Genomic DNA, 22,266 nt, shown 5'->3' on the forward strand with positions numbered 1-22,266 from the left:
GATGAAATTAAATGAGCAAAATTAGTTTTAGTCTAGGTGTTTGGTACCTATGATAACAGATAGTAGTACAAGATAATTCTAGACAACTATACAATAAAATAATGCATAAGAATAACTTCAAGGGAGATAACTTATAAATATACCTTGTGAACATTTTCCAGTTGGATAACCGAGTCCATCTGTTGCACAATATTCTCCTCCTGGACAGGGGAGACAATCCATTACATCTCTTGCCATTGTTAGGTTGTAATAGGTACCAGCAGGACAGGGATACTGTGTAGATGAAATAGTACCAGATGGACAATAGTAGCCTGGGTCACATGGTGTAGCTGCATATTCTTCAGCACCTGAACAAAATAAAAAAAATAAAAAGATTTGAATATAAAGATGTTGCTGCAAACTAAAATAGTAAAATAGTTATTCAACATAGGGTGAAAAGTTCATATAATTTAAGTTGAGATCCATTTCTGTACTAAAATTAAAACAACATTATTCTATTTTAATAACATGCTTTAGTATCCATATAAGAAAATTTATAGTTTTGAATTTTTTTACTAAAAGAGTTATCTCCCCTTAAATGGCTCATTTGAAAAAATGATTCTAAAAACAAACAAAAAAGATATTTGTTTAAATATTTTGAAAAATATAATAATATTTGAGCAAAGAACTAGACCTATTTTGTACTGTGATTGTACAATCCAAGATGGCCGTATACCATTAATCTACCTTAACTTCTCCTTGTGGACTATTAACACCCAAACGTATCACCCGCTCAGTAGCTCAGTACCTTGGTTATGGCTTAAAAGTACTGATACTTTTGAATTTACATTGATGGTAAAGAAAAAAACAAGAAATTTTGGAAAGTATTTCCTCATACAAGCAACTGAAGCTTGTGGTTTTGAACAAAGAAAAAGATATAAGTTGTTGAAGTTATAAATTTGTATTGTTTTTTTTTTTAATAAGCCATCAAGCCAAACAATATTTGCACACAACTACTCTTATTTCATGCTCAATTTCAATGTTGTTGATGCTATTCCAAACCAGACTAATTTGTCTAATCAGCATATGGACAAAACTTGATTTGCATCAATTAAATTCATTATAATGTATGTTTACCTTGTAGACAGTAATATCCCTCTGGACAGTTATAACATGTAGATAGTCCTGTCACATTACTGTATGATCCTGCAGCACATGGTATAGGATGGGTTGTTTCTATTGGACAGTAATGACCAACTGGACAGATTCCTCCAACTCCAGTCTGACTACCTGTAATTATATACACAATAAAATTTTAGGTATTTTTTTTTATTTACAAAAACTGGTTTTATAATAACCATTAGAAACTAAAAGTGCTTTGAATAGACAAACAAGATAGCTGGACTTCATTTTAATTTCACAATTTTAATTAGAAGTATCATACTTAATAAACATCTTAATAAAGATCCATAAGATTTTACAGTAGTGGCACTTATTACTTCAGCATTTTGATTCCTGGGAATGAATCTCCATATCTACACTTCAGGGATGAAGAGAGTAATAAATTTGCATAGGAAGTATAGTACAATTTTAAATAATAGAAAGTCCTGTTGATTATAATCAATAATGCCATACTAGAAAAAATTCAGCACAATCTTTCCTAGATAAGTAAGAATTCCCTCACTGTGTCGTTTATAACCATATGTTAAAAAACGATCAAAGTATTAATTTCAGGGAGGAGTGTAGTATGTATAGATTTACTTACCTGGACCAGTACACGTTCCATTTCCATTCGGATCATGCCTATCTACACCGTATTCACAGAAGTAACCAGCCAGACATTGTCCGGAAGACGTAGACATTCCTAGGGAGTCACAATAATGGCCGCCTGGACATGGTTTACATTCACTGTCTATGGTCAGTCCAGTCTCATTGTTATAGGTACCTACTGGACACTGCTGCCAATCAAATCCTGTTCCAGCTGGACAATAGTGACCTATCGGACATTGATCCACTACAGATCCTTGTTGACAATACCTAATGTGAAAAAGTGAATACATCAAAGTACTGAAATACTGAAGATAAGTCATAAAATTTAAAATATCATGATAACAATTATATCAGGCTTAGAACCATCAATCAGCTGGAGACAAAGAGTCAATCACATAAAAATATATCTGTAAGTCTTGTGTTTATTTTGTAAATACTAATTAGAATAGAAAACCATGTTGATCCTTCAACTGTATTCTTATCCCACCAAATATAGTAATAGTGTTGTATTGTAATTCTGAGATCAATCAGCATACATGTATAGTTGTAGATGTTCCTGATGTTTTAGTGTTCATAGTGTACTGCAAGTAATTTCTCATTGTGAGCTCTGTAGAGTCTGACAATAAACTAAGTGTATATACATATGCCTAGAAGCAAGAAACAACCTAAGACAAAACTCTATAAGATAAACCAAGTATGTGCACAGCTTAAAAATGATGCCATATATTCTACTATAAGGCATAACAGGTTACTGAGTACTGTAAAGACTCTGCTTAGTATCATCCTATGCATTGACATATACCCCATATTTGCAAGGGAGTGCAGCTTCTCATATACCAATTTCTACATTTACATGTATGGATAATTTGACGACGGATCTTACCACTAGTATAGTAATAAGAAAGGTGATGTCGACTTACTATTTTGATTCTCGATTATATCACTCCCTAATGTAATAATTAGACAAAACTGAAGTAGTTAATAATTTCTATTAATAAAAAACATAATATCAAAATATTTACATACACAATAAATCACTCAAAATTACTCTAATCAGAAAGATTATACTATATTACATAACTTCTTAATACAAAATAACTAAAAACTTATACTTGATTTGGGTTTGGGGCAGACTCAGCATTTTCTAAATTACTGACATAATTAAACTCGGTGTAGCAGCTATTGGAAAGCTTTTAGAACATAAGAGTAAGTGTTTACTCACTGTAAATGCTGTAGCTTAGGCTACAAGAGCCGGAATAACAATGTCAGTAATGCACATGGAAGTAATGCTCAACTCGGTGTAGCGGTCAACTCGGTGTAGTTAGCTACAAGAGCCGGAAGCAATGTTAGATGCTACTCGGTGTACCCAGAACTACAAGAGCCGGAAGACAAGTGTGCTACAAGAGCCGGAAGAGCATTACTTCAAATTGATGTGGATGAAGATAGCAAAACTGCTAGACAAATTTAATAGCCCATTCAAATATTAATGTACATGTACTGTACATGGAAACAAATGAAAACTACAGAATTTTGGGGAATTAATGAATTATGTATTCCCATTACCAGATTAATTAATTAATACGGCCATAATTCAGATTGAATACATGAAATGTATGCGGTCTGAGTGCCCCAAAATTAAGTAAAAGTTATAACAACCAAAGATATAAATCAAAACAATACATTTATATACATGCAATCTTATCATTGTTAATACATGTATCATACTACACTACATAAGTCCTAATTATTCCTAAACCTAAATGACGACAGACATTGAAGTGATCCTAGATCGATCCGCAATATAGTATACTGTAAAACTAGTACAATGTATCTCATATAATAATATATAGTTATATAATGATTGACAAATTTGCCAATTTTATCAATTCTTTGCTAAAGAATTTTGAGCTCTTTTCAGGTCAGACTCTGAAATTTTTATATATCTACAGTAAGCATCTGAAGACCATCTTCCCATAACTTTTATCAAGTGGTCTTCAACCTGAACTGAACCGGCAGTTGTCGCTGCCCCTATACGAAAAGAATGGCCACTGTAATAGGTAGAGTCAATACCTAAACTATCTAAAGCATGTTTGAATAAAGAGAGAAATTTAGCTCTGGTGACAGCAGCCCCAGTTAAATCGACAAACAATGGAGTTTCAGGAGACGGATTCCTTTGAAAGCGATTATTCATATACAAACAGCATATCCTATGTGGGCAAATCTCAGTACCTGTTTCAAAAAGTTTAATAGTCACACCTTGTCTAAAAGGATCTGTTTTAGAAATTTTAAGCTTAAGATGTATACTGTCGCTTAGAATAGTAATATCTGAAATACATAAATTAAAAGCTGGATCAAAATTTCCACAACTATCAACTGTGAATTCACCACATCTTAAAAAACCAAAAAATGCAACTGTACACATAGTTTCTAATAATAAATTCTCATAACTACTGTTCTGGCGCAGCCAGAGACAGACTTTCTGTAAAATATCAAAAGTTATAGGGTACCTTGGTTTAGAATTGGTTTTATAAGTACGCTTTACTCCATTCAGTATAGCTTTGAGTCGTCTTAACTTAGTTAAATCAGGATAATTAATGTTAAGTTCTAAACATTTGAACCTAATACCACACAAATACAATTTAATAGTACTATAACTTATATGTAGTCTACTTGTACAATAAGCAACAAAAAGTAATAATAACTGTTCATTGACTGGTACACAGCCAGGCAATATTAAAGCAACAACACCAGTTAATAACAAAAAAGAAGTGTATGATCTAAAACCAGTTTCATAAGTTTTTCTTGTGCCTGTAGATATTGCTGCCTCCCACAACTGGCTAACTACGGTGTCGAGCTCCATAACACAAGTTGAGGAGGAGGAACTTTGCATGGAACCTCCTGTGCTTCTTTTGCAAGGTGACGAAATTTGTTTATCTGCAAACGAGACAAAGCATCAGCTTTAGAATTAAATTTTCCTGGTACATGTTTAGACAAAAACACAAAATTTTGTTGTGCAGCAATTAATGTAAGTCTCCTTACTAAAGGCATTATATGAGCTGATTTGGAACGTCCTTTTTTCAAGATGGCTACCGTAGCCTCATTATCACACATAAAAATTATTCGTTGCTTTTTCCACATGTGTCCCCACAAAACGGCTGATACCACTATAGGGTACAATTCTCTAAAAGCTATAGATACTTCTTTCTCATCAACTACTAAATTTGAAAACATTGATGGCCATGATTCAGCAAACCACAGTCCTTTATAATAGCCACCAAAACCGATAGAACCAGAGGCATCTGTATATAAACACAAGTCATCAGAAGTTATATTTTCTTTGTTATAAAACATGCTGACACCATTCCAATTTGAAAGAAAAAAGAGCCACATTCGAATGTCTTCCCTGCATTCACATGTTAGTTTGATATAGTGGTGTAACGCCTTAACTGTTGTTGACACTAAGATCAGATGAGATACAAATGTTCTCCCTGGGATGACGACTCTAGATGCAAAATTTAAATGGCCTAGTAATTGTAACACCTCCCGTTTTGTGCAGGATTTTTTAATCAGAAACTCTTTCAAGAAAGTTGAAATTCGAATAAGTTTATCGTTTGGCAGTCTTGCCTCCATTAAATTTGAATCCAGAATAATTCCAAGATATTCAATAACTGTGTCTGGACCTGAAGTTTTATGTTTAGCCATTGGAATCTTGAGAGTGTCAAAAATGTAGTATAATAAATCCATATTTCTCTGTCCACATTTATGTGGATGTTCAAAAGTTATGAAGTCATCAAGAAGGTGCAAAATGAATTCTATGCCAAAATTATTCTTTGCTATCCAACATACTGCTTGCGACAAGTTATCAAAAATTCTTGGGCTTGATCGACAGCCAAATGCAAGTTTGGTATAGAAATAATATTTTGTACGCCATTTAATACAAAACATGTGCCACTGTGAGGGTAATACTGGCATTAACTTGAACGCATCAGAAATATCGGTTTTACACATGGTTGTGTATCTTCCTAAATTCTGTATAATTTGAATTGCATCGTCAATGCGCACATATGATAAAGAGCAACTATCTTTGTCAATCATGTCGTTAACACTTTGATGCACAATATTTTCATGTGGGGAAGATAAGTCTACTATAAGTCTTGGCTTTCCTGAATATTTTCCTATTGCAACACCTATTGGGCTTACTCTGTATTGCTGAAAATGCAATTCCTCAAATGGCCCTTCTAAAAACCCTTTATTAACTTCACTTTCAATAAGTTTATCAACAATATCTGGTTGAGTAATAGCTGATCTTAAATTTCGACATTCTTTAGTAGGAACATCTGTATTAGAAATTAAGGTATCGAAACCAAAAGCAAGGCCATGGCATAAATAGTTTACAAATTGTTTATCTGGATGATTATGTAACTGTTGCTTTAACTCATCTACATTAATTGGAGTATCAACTTTTTCTCTCTGGTTAAAATCTAGTCATTTATTAATATTGTCTGTGTTGTTTTGTTTTGGATTTTTCTTTCCTGGACACCTGAATGCTGCATGGTTATTAGAATAGCAAATAGAACAAACATGCGCATATTGACATGGTTGCCTATTACACCTCCTATCATTAAAGTTATTACAGATTTCAGTTTCATTATGAGTTACTCTTTTTCTACCATAACGGTCCAAATCCTTCACAGCAAAAGTTGAACTTTTAGAATAACTAGCTGTGTTGGCCACTTTGTTTGTTACTGTATTTTGAATTTGTGGACAAAATGATGACAAATGCATGGTAGATGCGCAATTAGAGCATGAATTGACCTTAGCATTCCCTGCAACCATACTTAACATAGTGGTATCTTTGATGGACCAATCAACTTTAATGTTGCAGTCTCTCAATGCTGCTGCTGCCCTGGCTGAAAATTGACAATGGTAGTCATAAAACTTAGCCCCATATACATTGTATATATCAATAATATTGGCCTCGTATCTGTCCAACTCAATTCTCCTATTAGTGAATTTCGAACACATCACTCTCTTGTATTTTCCAAAGGCAGTTATGAATTCACTAATGGTCAAAGATTTGAGAAGCCTAGTGTCTTCGTGGTTAGATAAGTTGACTGTTATAGACCCTTGTTGTTGAATAATGTTCTTGTCGGCTTCATGTTTTGGAATTAACAGGGCCGCTAAGTTAACATCTTTCCCTTCCCAAATGCGTTTCTTTATAGCATCAGAAACAATGTCTACATGGGGAATACATTCTGATGGAACCCCGAATTCTGATATAGGAAAACGATACCCACCATTTAATGGGAAAGCCTGGCTACATGGAGATTCAGCTCCTGCACTGGTGCTTGGCCTTGGACCGGGATCGTTGTTTCCCATGGCTGCGTATGCAGTGCTGAGGTTGTTATCCTCAACGCCAACGGTTACTGGTTTGTCATTGATGTTAATTAATTTAATAACTGTCTGCTGTAAACCCAGCATCGTTCCTTGCATGGACTGCATTGAATTTAACATCCCTGTCATAACTTCATTGTTGACATTGGCACTGGGCGCCGCCATATTGGATGACGTAGATCCGGTCGTTCCACTCTGGAAATTCATCCGCGGTTCTGTCACGGATCTGCTCCTAGCCGAATTACTTCCGCTGTCCGAGATTAAATCTCTTTGATCGGGAGCTTGATTAGAACTGGCAATTGTAACTGAGTTCAAATTAGAACTTGCATCAGCAGTAGATGTACTTGGTGCAATGTCTGATGATGCTGATGTCCGTGAGGTGTTGCCTGTCATCTGTTGGTCAGCTGGGGCGATGTTCCTACGCGCGATGTTATCCATGTAAATCTTCTTAAGCATGTTTTTTCCCAGAGAAACAGGAACAAAAATGTTAATACTTTCCAATTCAACTTTCAATTTGTTAGCAGTCCAGTTAGCTGGGTCGGAACTGTTCCACTGATTAGACCTCTGTCTGAAACGAGGTGCACGGCGATCGGCCATGATCACTGAAAGGTCAATGTCCGAGTGTTTATGTTTTAATAAATTCCACTTCGCAAATAATCTGAGAACAGTTATATCCTTGGAAAACGTATAAATATCGAATGATGATAATAATGTCAATAGTGTAAATAAGTTGTAATAAAATATAGAATGTTGTATATAAACTCTGTATAAACTTTGATAAGACACAAGACCTGGCAGTAACAATGTTAAACGATCAATGATGTCATAATTAATTAACAGCCAATCAAAAGCCTTGAAAATCAGAACAAAAAATAACTGTCTTATAGTTGAGTCTATAGGAACAATTTAACAACATAAACATGACTTATACTTATAAGTCTTAATTTATTTAGTTGTGACAAACCATTAAAACTTGTGTAAAGAATTCAACTAATATTCTTAAAGCTTTGTTTTCTGACAGTTTTCTTTCATGGACTGTTTAAATATAGAATCTAATATGAGGCAGGCATTACCTGTGAATGGGGACGAAGTCATGATTTTTTTTTTAAATCAACAATGTTAAAATAGAAATGGAAATACCGTAACGTTTCCGATTTTGGTTCTGTTGTTAGGGATTTTAGTTGTGACGTTATTAAAGTTATGACGTCATATTCAATGTAAACAAAGAAACGCTGTCATCAGGTAACGTTTTTTTGATAATAAACATTTTTTTTAAATAAATTAGTATTAGTTCCTTTTTTAGACTGATAAATATACATTTTATTCAAAGTCTCATGTAAACAAAACTGGAAACGGAAGTAGATTTCTGCGCAGATCCGGAAATTCAAAACCGCAACAAAAAAAAAATTGAACGATTTTGAGTTCATTAGTACAATGAAAAATTCGGGAAATTTTCCCTGATTTTTTTTTTTTTTTGATTTTTTTTTATTGAATTTTCTACTGTAATAGGGGACTTCGTCCCCATATTATGTAACCCTGTTGATTACAATATTTATGCACTTGAAATTGCTAAATTTTTCAACTTTAAATTTCATATTATCTAATATACCAATCAGCAGCAAGGGTGATAACCACCAGTAAGGAGATAGCATTTGTTTTTATTAACCACCATCAAGGGAGATAACTATTGTACATATCAGCCATTAGCAAGGGAGATAACTATTGTACTTATTTACCAGCAGCAAGGCAGATAAGTTTTGTACTTACCAACCAGCAGGGCATGTATAGCATTCTGATCCTAGGGTATGATTCATGTATGTTCCATTGTCACATGGTATTGGTTGTGACGAATTGATTGGACAATAATATGCCACTGGGCAAGGATAGTCTGATGGGCGAGATGAATTTTGCCCAGGTGGGCAGTAATAACCAGGTTCACAAGGTCCAGACGTAGCATTCAAACCTTCATCCATACAATATTGTCCTTCTGTACAAGGTGTACATTGATCAGAACTGTTCAATCCTGTGTAGGAATTAAATGTGCCCTGAAGGAAATAAATCAAATTATTAAAATATCCTCAAAACAAAACAACAGGTAGTATACCTTTTACTTAAGTCAAATACATGCTTTTTTTGGAAAATATTTAAATAAAGGATCTTATGGACAAACATAATAAAGGGTCAGCAGCTTATTAAATAACTTACCTCTGGACATCTCTCAGGTGTACCTGTACCCTGTGGACAGAAGTGACCACTGGTACATATCTCTTGGTTGGGAGAGTCTGATCCTTCCACACAGAAGTATCCAGCATTACAGAGACCTTCGTTGTTCAACAGTCCTGGTGTCTGGCAGTAGTATCCTGCTGTACATGGTGTACATTCAGTCACATTTCTCAATCCTGTTGAAGCTCCAAATGATCCAGGTGGACAAGCCTTAGGAGTAGTGGTACCCATGACACAATAAGACCCTGAAGTGAAATATAAGGATTTATTATAGCTAATGATAATATCTTTAGTGTTAACATTATTTGGTAGATAGAATGTATTTATAGATAGCAGATGCTAATAAAACAGCAACCCAAATGACAAAACAAATCAACAATGTTTGGGTTTTAATCAATTGTATTTTCCTCTTGCATCTTGTATATAATGTGCTAATGAACATGCAAGTTTTGTCTAAATGAATGTTTTGGATATTCTGAGTTTAGATTAGTCTCAATGTCATGTATATGGTTGCTGAGAGTCTCAGTATAAGACTGTTCATTGTCATTTTTAAAGCAGGGGGGAATCAGAATTTTTCAATAATACCTATGAATGCAAGGTGCAGATCAAACTGTATTTTGACTGATTTATCTCTATATTTACAAGTTTTTATTTCCAGTTCCAGTATCTAATTACATTCATTTATTTGATAATACTATATATGGGCTAATTATCATAGAATACATTTATCCCAAAAATTTACCCTACATGATCATTTCACTGAACGTTTGAAGGCTATGTACAAAGGCAAGAAGCAAGAATTTTGTACAATACTTCATCTAGGGCCCAAATCTTACAAAAATAGCCAAATATATGATATTTTGGACACTATATGATTGCATCAGAGGTCTTATAATGTAATCTTTAGTACCTTGAGGACAAGTGTCTGCATCTGTTGTTTGATTGGGTGCTGACATCTGGGCATATCTCTTACAGAAATACCCTGCATCACACTGAGCTGTTGGTGCAGACTGTCCCACAATTCCACAGTAATATCCTCCAGTACATGGGGTACAGTCAGAACTCTGATTCAGGCCAGTTAGGTTGTTGAATGTTCCTAGTGGACAAGGCCATTGGTCACTTCTTTCAGTACCTTAAAAATAACAAATTGTTAAATATTACATGTAAAAAGTGTACTTCAATTTCTCATTTCAGAGAAATACACTAAACAATCATCATATTTATATATCAAATTGCAAATAAAGAAAAAAAACCAAGACTTCTCTAATCAGACACTTATCTATAATCTTAGCTTCAGGGAAAAAATGTACTTCAGAACATTGATAGCCTCTCCAGGGCATAATTTATAATCTGATTGGCCAGTTACAGAAATAAAAATACCCCACCCAATTCAGACCCTAATCTATAATCAGTTCCTACCTTCTGGACAGAAATATCCCTCAGAACATGTGACTGTGTCATTTACAACAACCACTCCTGCCGTATTGACACAATAATAACCACTGGGGCATAATTTACAATCTGATTGGCCAGTAACAGAAATAACCCCTCCCCCATACAAACCCTAATCTACAGTCAGTTCCTACCTTCTGGACAGAAATATCCCTCAGGACATGTGACTGTTTCATTTACGACAACCACTCCTGCTGTGTTGTCACAATAATAACCACTGGGGCATAATTTACAGTCTGATTGGCCCGTCGAATCCTGATAGAATCCACTTGGACAAATTGTAGGTGTCGCTGTTCCTTCTTTACAATAATGGCCGACAGTGCACAAAAATGGGGTGTCAGTTGTCTGCCCTTGAGGACAGTAGTAGCCAGCAGTACAGTTTCCTGGAAAATAAATGAAATATTCTAAATTATTTTTATGTTTTTTAATTGTGAAAATATTTGGTCTTTTTAAGCAATTTTACAACAATACCTTTTCAAAGCTTACCTTTTTTTTCCATCTAATTCCTTACAGTGATATAACATTCTCATATATGTTTATGGCCTGTTATATATTTCACCCATGAATAAATATTTCTCACATCACACTGAACAGTTTTGTTCTGTAACACCTGTTGCCTCCCTTGAGCAAGAAAATATGTGTGTCTAAGGATGCAATATAAACCTAGTCATCTTTTGGATGGTAGGTTTGACCAAGGTTATTTTTCTGTCAAAAGAATGCACAAAATCATATCCTAAGATGATAAAATATATTAACCTAGCATTAAAAATTTGTAAATAGATCCAAGCAAGAACCAAATACAAGCCTTCTTGATGTTTTATGAAAAAGTTTCAACTCAAGGTCATATTTTGCCGTTTTACCTGTTGTTTCAGTGAGATTGTAGCTGCCACAGTACTCTCCAAAGCTACACTGCAGACAATCACCAGACTGTGTGTTTCCTGTACTACCAGAGTACGTTCCAGGGTTGCATGGTGTAGGGTAAGATGCTCCTGCTATACAATAATATCCAGCAGGGCAAAGGTCACCAGTAGTGCCATCTGTTGGTGTTGGAGTTGTTGCCCTTGCTATACAGTAGTACCCAGCAGAACAGTTGTCTGTTGGCATGTCTAGACCATCAAACTGACAGAACTGGCCTCCAGGGCATGGCGTGGGATCAGAAGAATCTGGAATGAATCAAAAACAAAAATTTATGATGATTTTTTTTTTCTTTGCATATTAAACCAAAAGGAATAATCCCTTTCGTGTATAAATTTAACATAACAGCAACTGTACAGTGCTTTTGATTCATAAATTCCATTTTATAAATCATAGTCAGATGTACTTTTCCCCTCATGAATGAATCCCCATTGGGTTCCTGTTACTGTCTTCAGTTTTTTATGTAGTGTGTGTGAACTTCTGTGTCTTTTATATTTTGCCATTTGGCATTTTCTATATGATTTATTGAGTTTCCAACGTTCGTTTGATATCTTTCTCCATATTTCTAAAAAGAAATTCTTCATGAAATTTTATGAAAATTGAATAACAACAGATAGATCTTTTCTACTTAAATTTGTATGTATCATCACATTATATTTTCATATTAAATTCAAATTTTGTATAAATACTTACGTTCAGGACAGTAGTATCCAGGCTGACATTTCCCGCCATTTGTTGTTGTATTTGGACTATCTGCACCACCAGAACAGTACCATCCTGCTGTACAATTTCCAGTCGGAGCAGAGTTACCTACTCCTTCACAATATTCTCCACCAGGGCAGTCAATACAATCAGTCAGTGATGTTCTCTGTGTGGATGGGTTGTAAGTTCCTGCAGGACATGGGTACTGTGTTCCAAACTGTGTACCATTTGGACAGTATTGACCTATTAAACAGATAGAAATATTACACTGTATCCTCTAATCATTTTTATACAATTCCTTTTAATGATTTTCTTCTGTATCATTGTATTTAATACAGTAGTTACAAATTAAACATTTTCAAACTTAGTAAAAAATATTATTTATTCAACTCTGGTGTTTTGCTTTAATAAATTGCTCTTAAAAGCAGTGATCAGTGAGGAAGTGTTTATAAACTTCCCATTTAGGAACCAATAGCATTTAATGCTAACATGATCTACAAAGGATAATCCTTTCTAAGAAAGATAACTATAACTTAACAGCAGATGTGAAATTATTATGATAATTTCCAAATTCAGTATATTCAATAATGTAATAAGATACTTACCAACTGGACAAGGTGTTGACAAATATTCAGTAGCATTGGTCAGGCAGTAAAATCCTTCTGGACATGTTGTGCATGCAGATTGACCAATCATATCAGTATAGCTTCCAGCCAGACATTCCTTGGGTATATCAGTACCTGTCGGACAGTAGTGACCGATTGGACAGATACCTCCCACACCAGTGAAGTAAGTCGTAGATGGACAGGAACAGTTAGCCATAGCTGTGTCGTTACTGGCTCCAGGCATTGAACGATCCACTCCTGATGTACAATAGTAACCTGAAAGACAAGAAATAGTGTTAGATTGGGATTGTGCAATAAATACTTTGGACAATCAATAAAGAAATGAAGGAACCTTTGGTGAGCAAGCCTCCACCTATGTTAACAAATCAATGTAGCATATTTTCACTGCTTTAATAATTGCTCCCATTGTAAAAAGGATCAGCTAATTAATGTGGGATTATGTTTTTTCTCTCGATAATTTAGCTTTTAGCGTGTCATTTTTGTGATTTCGTTTAACCATTCAAATTCAGTTCATCATTATATCTCAATTTTCTTCTTAAAAACATATTAATCATCAATTGTTATCAGGCAAATGCATGCGCCTTTCCTTTATATAAACAATTTTCATGTTTTATTTATTGAAATGAAATCACAATTCTAAAATATTAGTAAAACAGTTTTTAAAAAGTACTTTAAAATATAACACAAACCATACCTGCAGAACAATCTCCACTGTCAGTTGTAAGATGTGTTCCCATACAATATTTCCCAGCAGTACATGGTAAACATTGACTCTCCTCGTACAGACTCAATGCATTAGAATATGTCCCTGATGGACAGGACATCCAATCTCTTCCAGTACCTGTTAAAAAAATGAAAATCGTAGTTTTTCCTTCAAATTTTTAATCTTTCTTCCACAGAACTTCTAGTTTTGGTATCACTATAATATTGAATAGCCTTTTTAAGATCTTGATGTTATATCAAGTTTGTTAACACTGTATTATGAGGTGCAAAAATATATTTGAAATAGTTCATAATACTATTTCAAGGTTATCTAGTATTAGGAAATGTTTTTTTTTTCCAATATGCAAATTAAATCTATGTTTTTTTGATATTTTTGTGTTGTTTGGAAATGATAGTCTCTGTAGGATGATCTCACCAGTTATTGGTGTAACTATGTTTGCAGGACAGTAAGCTAATAAACCAAGAGTTCCAAATGGTGAAGTTGAAATCATCCCTTCATAAATTTGACGGACGCCATCACGAGTTGGTTGACCGTTATGGAATAACCGTTTTTACAAATGATATCGGATATGTTCCTTATGTTGTAACTACAATCTCCTTCCCTTTCATAAATGTGACCTTCCGAATTAGACTTACCGGATTTGTTATAACATGAGCAACATGACGGGTGCCACATGTGGAGCAGGATCTGCTTACCTTTCTGGAGCACCTAAGATCACCCCTAGTTTTTGGTGGGGTTCGTGTTGCTTATTCTTTAGTTTTCTATGTTGTGTCATGTGTACTATTGTTTGTCTGATTGTCATTTTCATTTTTAGCCATGGCGTTGTCAGTTTATTTTCGATTTATGAGTTTGACTTTCCCTCCAGTATCTTTTTGTCCCTCTTTTATAGTATTAAAGAGTGTTGCATAATTAGTCAACTATAGAGATGGTCTTGGTCTTGCTTAGAGGTGGCAGTTCTTTAGATCATTGCTGACACTGTATACTTTACTATCAACATAAAGAACAGTGTATTAAACACCTTTCCTTACAGAAATTATCTAGTATGATACAATGGGAGGTAATTCTATTTTCTCACCTTGAGGACAATAATATCCTTGTGGACAATCTTTGATGTTATCTGTAGAGTTATCTGGTATGACAGGGAGACAGTAGGAACCTTGGGGACATACCGCACATGAACTCTCCCCTGTTGTACTGGTGTAGGTTCCATCTGTACATTGCTGTAAAAGTTATTCACAATTAGTTAAACGATGTTCAACAGTTTTCAATGCACCGATAAATCCCTTTGTTCATTGTCTATGATCCAGTACTCATGTATTCTATCAAGTATTTCTACCTTATGAAATTTGTTGTATTTTTTTCCCTTCTTGAATTTTAAGATGTTTCTGAGTTAGATACATTAAAATAAGTCAATCGTGTGAAAAACATATAACTTTTGATGGAGAAAGTAGTATTATTGTCTAAGTGGAAATAGGGTAGAAATTAGCATTTGGCATTCATTTACAGTCAATCTTTCCTTTAGATGTTTAACAGTCATAATTTAATTATCCATGTTAATAGATGTATCATATATACAAAGTATGGCTCTGTTATGGTTCAATTGAGATTAACTTAAATCTTACCTTGTAAATTTCACTTCCATTTGGACAATGCAGTCCCTGTGGACAGAGGTACCCCACAGGGTTTGGAACAGATATTCCTGTGGGACAGTAGTATCCTCCCCAGCATTGGTATCCAGTGTCTGTCATTCCTACAAAACATAAACATAAACATATATGTATATTGAAAAGTGATGAATAATTACAGAGTTTAAGTTACAAAATTTCAAATGCCAAATTTGTTTATGATGGTTTATTTTCATGTTTTTATAATCTTTGATTCTTAATAAGCAAAGCATATTTTGAATTTAGTAAAAATGAATCCCTAATGAAAGTTTTCCCTTTTATAAAACAGTAATCTAATTCTGTTATAAAGTGAATCTGAGAATTACTACTCACTGACGGACTGACGGACGAACAGACAGACAGAGGTAATAGTTTACCCCATTTTTATTAGGGTGAGGTATAATGAAAATTATTGTTTCTGTATTACAGTTAAATGCACATTTTCAAAATTGAAAAGACATAAATTGAATGAGCTATGATGAGCCTGCAATTTAGAGGTTGTCGGTAGGTGCATTTAAATATATCCTATTTGTGTTTTGTTTATTGTTTTGTACATTGATCAGGATGTTAGTTTTCTTGTTTGAATAGTTTTAAATTTGTCATTTAATGAAGTATGGGTTTTGCTCATTTTTGAAGGCCATACAATGACCTTTTATACTAGACAGCCTCTTTTTCAAATGAAATAATTACCTGTATCAGGGCAATAGTATCCTCCAGTACAATTAGTACACTGAGCTTCTGCTGTAAGTCCTGTCATGTTTGAGAAAGTCCCTGCAGGACAGGCTGTTGGTGTACCACTTCCTGTTTGACAATAAGATCCAGCTGGACATATAATGAAGGCAGCTACATCAGCCTTACTGGGGCAGTAATATCCTGTAAAAGTATTAAATTTGCATAAAAAAAGTATACATCTTATTCAAATTAGATCATTTTACATTGTAAAAATATTTTTTAAAACTTATTAAGGAGTTTTTCTAATAAATTGATCTCCTTATATCCTGTATATTTAGAAACTTGAAATCGTTTTTTTTTTAAGAAACCCCTCTAGTTTGTTTTTTTTGTTGTTGCTTTTCTTGGTCTGGCAAAAATTACTGTTTTACATTTTCAAAAGAAAAGATATAATTAATTTATCTTGCCTTCTTGTAGAAATATCAAATACCTGCTAGACACTCATCAACAAACGTGCTAGACACTAATCAACAAACATGCTAGACACTAATCAACAAATGTGCTAGACACAAATCAACTAACGTTGCTAGACACTAATCAACTAAACTTGCTAGACACTATATTAACTTACCTGCTTGACACAGATCGACTGCTGCTGTCATGTTGTAACTAGGACAATAATAACCAGAGGTACAATTAGTACATTCATCTACACTCTGTCTTCCTGTGGTAGGATTAAATGTTCCTGGAGGACAAGACTGAGGGTTGACGGTACCCATTGGACAATAGAGACCTTCGGGACAGATATCAGCATTACTAGGTTGAGACGGTGCAGAACTATTTGCTCCATACAGACAATAATAACCCGACTGACATTGTCCAACAGGTTGACTGAGACCAGTTTGGTCACAGTACATACCACCGGAACATTGTTGGCAATCACTCACTGAAGATTGATGTGTTCCGTTATTAAATGTTCCAGTTGGACAAGGGAATTCATTGGACATGGTTGTATTTTCTGGACAGTAAAATCCTGTTGGACAGTAGGAATTGTTGTATAGTACCACCGGATCCATAACATTATCACAGAAAAATCCGTCTGGACATCCCTTACAATCTGACTGTCCAAGCTCATCTTGGTATGAACCTGAGGCACATCGTAATGGTGCTGAACTACCCTCTGCACAATAATGTCCTAGTGTACAATTGTATCCTGTCGGCATGGACGTGTCTTGACCACCTGGACAATACCATCCAGCACTACACAATCCATCAGGAACACTGTTACCACTTCCACCGCAGTACATTCCAGGCGTACACAGGATACAGTCTGACATATCGTCATTTCCCGTACTATTGAGGTAATATCCTGCTTGACACAGGGTAGGAGATGTACTTCCTTCGGGACAATAAGCTCCCTCTGGACAGATGTTTCCTGTAATATATCAGATCATAAGTTTTATAAAATCATGTTTAATACTCAACTAAAAATTAACCAGTTTTCTTTGAAAACCTATATTCGTTCATGTTATAATCAAATTGTCCAATAGTGTGTCTGCAGTATCAAACAACTATCATATTCTATGCATTGATTAGCTAGCTATAAAACCAGGTTTAATCCACCATTTTCTATATAAGAAAATGCCTGTACGAAGTCAGGAATATGATAGTTATTGTCCATATGTTTGATGTGTTTGAGCTTTTGATTTTGCCATTTGATTAGGGACTTTCTATTTTAAATTTTCTTAGGAGTTCAGTACTTTTGTTATTTTACTTTTTTGCGCACATGAGATTATAGTTTTAATAGAAGGGTTAAGATTTTAAATTTGCATTTTGAAAATAAAAAATTTAGGTTAAAAATGGTGAATGTGTCAAAACTATAACAACCCAACCAATGAGTAGAGACTGGAGAACTGCAAGTCTAAAGGTCTTAATGATGCCATTTTCAAGATAATCTACTCTATTCTGGCACGTTTTATTTTAAAGCTTTACGTCTACACAAGTTCCCCCCAAAACTGGAACATTGTATTCCCCGCTGTTGTCCTAATTTCCAAGAGTTTGATTATTAGAAATGACCTAAATTATTATCCTGTTTTAAAAATTTACCCATATATATCAATTCATCCTTAACCCTTTCAACGCTACACAAAAAAATAGAAAAATGGCTGCTGCTGCTGCATTTTTTTTTAGTACATTCATTAGAACAGTATTTTCCTTTTCAGACTGCTGTATCTTTTTTATTATATGAGATACAGAGAAAGTTATTGCATGAAAAATGCTCAGGAGAGCATGAACTGTAATGTTAGGCAATTATTTTACTGAAATTTTTATCAGGTTACCTGCGTTTTCAGGTAATTAACAGGTAAAAGGTGTAATTTATTACATTTGTGTTGAATTTTGAATAAAAACTACTTTGTCTTCATTTATTTTGTTGTTTTATCTGCCACATTGTAAAGAAGACACCAGTTGCCCGATTCCGTAGCGTATTGTACCATACATAACGTTTTATGTAATCGTGGCACAAATAAATAGCTCCGTCCTAAAAAATTTCAGTCAACCTCCGTTTTCCCCCCTTTTTCTACGTCTCGTAATGATCGATCAAATCATATTTCCCACACGAATTTTATGTAATAAACACATTGAGATAACAAGAAACCTTTTAACTAATCCTCGTTGTAAGTTTCGCCAAGGAAATGCTGAAATTTTTCCATATTTACAGCTTCGTTTCCGATTTCCGCCATTTGCATTTGTCAAAATATTTGTTTTTATTTTCTTTCTATTTTCCTTCTACTGCATGATTTTACTATAAAAATTGTCGGGATTTCAAGCGCAAATGAGACCTTGCATATCCTAGATTCAAACGAGGAAAAATTAGAGAGAACCCGAATGAAAACCGAATGGTTTAAGAGTCCTTATGAAAAATCCTTTTTCATCGCGGCATATGCCGCGAATAGCAGTGGCGAACGGCGTACGTCATCGCGGCATATGCCGTGTATAGCGTTGAAAGGGTTAACATTAATCCTACATCTTAAAATAAATAAGCAGTACAATAAATGAACTGGTTACCTGTTGTTCCATCAATAGGATTAGCTACAGTAGCAAGACTGGTACAGTAATATCCAGGATTACATTTTCCAGATGTTTCATTAAGTCTGTCATTAGCACAGTAATAGCCAGGGTCACATGCAACAGCAAAAGCTGAGGCTTCAGGACAATAGTACCCTGCAGTGCACTGGTTCCCACCAGCACCTGATGGCATGTCAACAATAGAGCCACCATCACAATAAAATCCTGCAGCACAGGGACCAGATGGTTCAGATAATCCAGTCTGTCCACAGTAATATCCTCCTGAAAAAAATTGGAAATTAATAGATTTCATACCTAACAAGGCACTAGCAATAGAAATGAAAATCACTCTTTTTCCTTTAAAATTTTGAAATCTCCACCTTTAAATCTGTAACCTGCAAGAATGCAATGACAGAAATTAAAATGGCAATATTTAAACATGTAAACTATGCAAAACATTAAAAGTCATCAAGACGTAAAACTAAGATATTAATACTTCTTAACTGTGGGTTCACAAATGTGCAGTTTATTTACAAGAGACTTGTATTAAGGGGAATACCTAATCTGTTAAAGCTCCAAAATATCTGTTTTTAATTTCTAGCTTGTTAATTTAATGAGATTTTCTAAACTAGGTTATAACAATGTGTTGACTTATCTCCCTTTGGTTATAATTATATGGAGACTTACCTGTACAACTGAGACAGTCTCCACTGGCTGTTCTCAGTGTTTGATTGTTAAATGTTCCAGAATTACATGGATATTGGTTCCAGTTCTTGGTACTGACAGGACAGTAGTGACCAGTTGGACATGGGTAATCAGTATAGTTGGCAGTTCCTTGTGGGCAATAATAACCTGAAATGATATTTAACAATACATCATTTGGCTTGCTAAGAACATGGCTTCTCATTAAGAATTATGAGTGTTCTTTTAGAATAATGTAGCAATCAAAAGAGAGAAAAACAAATCTATTTTTTTTCTTTTTACAAAACTAAATAAACATGAAAAGTTCTCACAATTTGACAAAACTGTCACTTTGTTTTCAAATGTAAAATAAAATTTAATTTTTCAAAGAATTTGTTTTATATCTCCAATAAATGAGGAAACCCATATCTTACCCAAAGGACACTGATCACACGATGATAAGCCTTCTACATTTGCATAAGTTCCATTGTCACATACGATTGGATAAGATGTTGCCATTGGACAGTGGTGACCGCGGAAACAAATACCACCATATCCGAGCTCTCTGTCATCATAACATGTGTTGTTGAGCAGACTAGATTGGTTAAGACCATTTGGATAATCTCTGTCTATTCCCTGCATACACCAATGACCAGCAGAACAATCACCTGAAATATTAAAGCAAATTTAATTTTGAACATCATCTATGTTGAATTATTTGTACCAGCTATTGAAGTGTTAACAAATTTCATAATCATCTTGTTCAATATAAATACACATAATAATAAGTGTATACTGTAGGTTAATTATTTATCCTGTGTTATTATTTTTTCGATGTTTTCATGAGGAGGGTGAAACTATAAGTTTAAATACTTAAGAATCTTTTACAGAAAATGGAATTATTGTGGATTTTTTTTCACAAAAAACTTTTTCAAGCCTCAAAATTAGTGGTATATATTCCCATTACAAATTCCTGTACAGCAAAAAAGTATTTGAAAAACTCCCTATGTTTTACCTGAAGGTGTTGTGAGATGTTCCCCATCACAAAATTGCCCAGCAGGACATGGTTTACATTGGCTTTCATCGTATAGTCCTAGTACATTACTGTATGTTCCTCTTGGGCAGCTTTTCCAGTCCAATCCAGTGCCAGCAGGGCAGTAGTATCCTGCAGGGCAGATCTCACTTTGGCCTGAGATGGCACAGTAGAATCCTGCTGGACATGGGTAGCATTCAATGGCATGGGTGTGGTTATTCTGAAGAAAAAAGTTATCATGAATGTCACAACAGCTTCCAAAATAAGTCCTGATATCAGCCATGTTACTAAACCAAAGACTTAAATGAATAAAAAATATATTTTGGGATTGTCTGGCCTTTAAATTAAAAAAAAAAACATTTCCCATTTCCCAGAAAAGCAGTTCATATTGAAGTATTTTTCTGCATAGCATATGCTGTTTTCATTTCATGTGTTTTGTGCTTGAAGCCTACTATTTATTGTTTCATGGCAATTGGTTACCCAGCAATATATAAGCAATTTTTCCATTCTTCCCTCTTCTTCGTACACCCCCCTTCACGAAAATAAAAGAAAGGTTTGACATAGCACATTTTTACTATACATACCTCTGTCTGGTTTCTACAGGGTATAGGTTGGGAGACACCTGTTGGACAGTAATTTCCTACTGGACAGAAGGTCAATGGTGGTTCTTTTTGTATGGTTCCATCTGGACAATAGTATCCTGAAAATAAACAAAAGTATGAGGTTAGAGGTTAGAGCGTTAACACTTTGTAATATACATGTAAAAATAAGAAAAAAAGTCTTTCAAACAGTATTCAGTTATTATCAATATATGTATAAACTAGATGTGTCAAAGTGACATGAATGGCCCCATCTCAAAAAGTTGAAAAATCTGCAATTTCAATAACACATGTGGACACAAACATGATGGTAGACTCATATATCAAAAATCAGCTCAAAATCTGGAGGCGATAGAAAAATGTCTGTATAACTGTGATTTCAACAATTTATCAAAGTCCACAGCCCGTAATTTCGGCAAAAATTAGCCGAGCGGAACAAAACTTAAACTTAATCCGTAACTCATCATGGTTAACTCACATACCAAAAATCAGCCCAATATCTGAAGGCATTTAGAAAATAAGTCTGAATAATGGTTTGTTGCAGAATGACAGAATGATGGATAGACGGAATGACAAAATTATGGAATGACGGTATTACGGACAAGGGTAAAACTTCGTTGCAGGGCCATAACAAAATACATTGAACATTTGAAAATATATTATTGATATTGAATAAATACTACATCATATGCAGTTTGTGAGTTAATATATATAGGCATTTTCATCAACTTAAAAAGTTTTTACTCAGGTAAATTAATCAATGAGTGAT

General features: G+C 34.5%; 1 protein-coding gene across 1 annotated transcript in view; it reads right to left on the reverse strand.

Annotated features, from left to right (window-relative positions):
* LOC143058592 (uncharacterized) overlaps positions 1-22,266 on the reverse strand; it is a 147,815-nt gene that overhangs the window by 69,728 nt on the left and 55,821 nt on the right. The window contains exons 45-64 of the mRNA XM_076232075.1: positions 21,483-21,598; positions 20,881-21,118; positions 20,300-20,533; positions 19,872-20,036; positions 19,185-19,466; positions 16,750-17,553; positions 16,140-16,322; positions 15,408-15,535; positions 14,861-15,005; positions 13,756-13,902; positions 13,041-13,316; positions 12,427-12,678; positions 11,679-11,981; positions 10,953-11,201; positions 10,277-10,498; positions 9,349-9,611; positions 8,911-9,188; positions 1,745-2,016; positions 1,117-1,269; positions 144-347 (exon numbers count right to left, since the gene is read on the reverse strand). Of these exons, the coding sequence (XP_076088190.1) occupies positions 144-347; positions 1,117-1,269; positions 1,745-2,016; positions 8,911-9,188; positions 9,349-9,611; positions 10,277-10,498; positions 10,953-11,201; positions 11,679-11,981; positions 12,427-12,678; positions 13,041-13,316; positions 13,756-13,902; positions 14,861-15,005; positions 15,408-15,535; positions 16,140-16,322; positions 16,750-17,553; positions 19,185-19,466; positions 19,872-20,036; positions 20,300-20,533; positions 20,881-21,118; positions 21,483-21,598 (4,914 nt within the window). The remainder of the gene's footprint in view (positions 1-143; positions 348-1,116; positions 1,270-1,744; positions 2,017-8,910; positions 9,189-9,348; positions 9,612-10,276; positions 10,499-10,952; positions 11,202-11,678; positions 11,982-12,426; positions 12,679-13,040; positions 13,317-13,755; positions 13,903-14,860; positions 15,006-15,407; positions 15,536-16,139; positions 16,323-16,749; positions 17,554-19,184; positions 19,467-19,871; positions 20,037-20,299; positions 20,534-20,880; positions 21,119-21,482; positions 21,599-22,266) is intronic.

The sequence above is a fragment of the Mytilus galloprovincialis genome, chromosome 14 (assembly GCF_965363235.1).
Source record: "Mytilus galloprovincialis chromosome 14, xbMytGall1.hap1.1, whole genome shotgun sequence".
Lineage (NCBI taxonomy): Eukaryota > Metazoa > Mollusca > Bivalvia > Mytilida > Mytilidae > Mytilus > Mytilus galloprovincialis.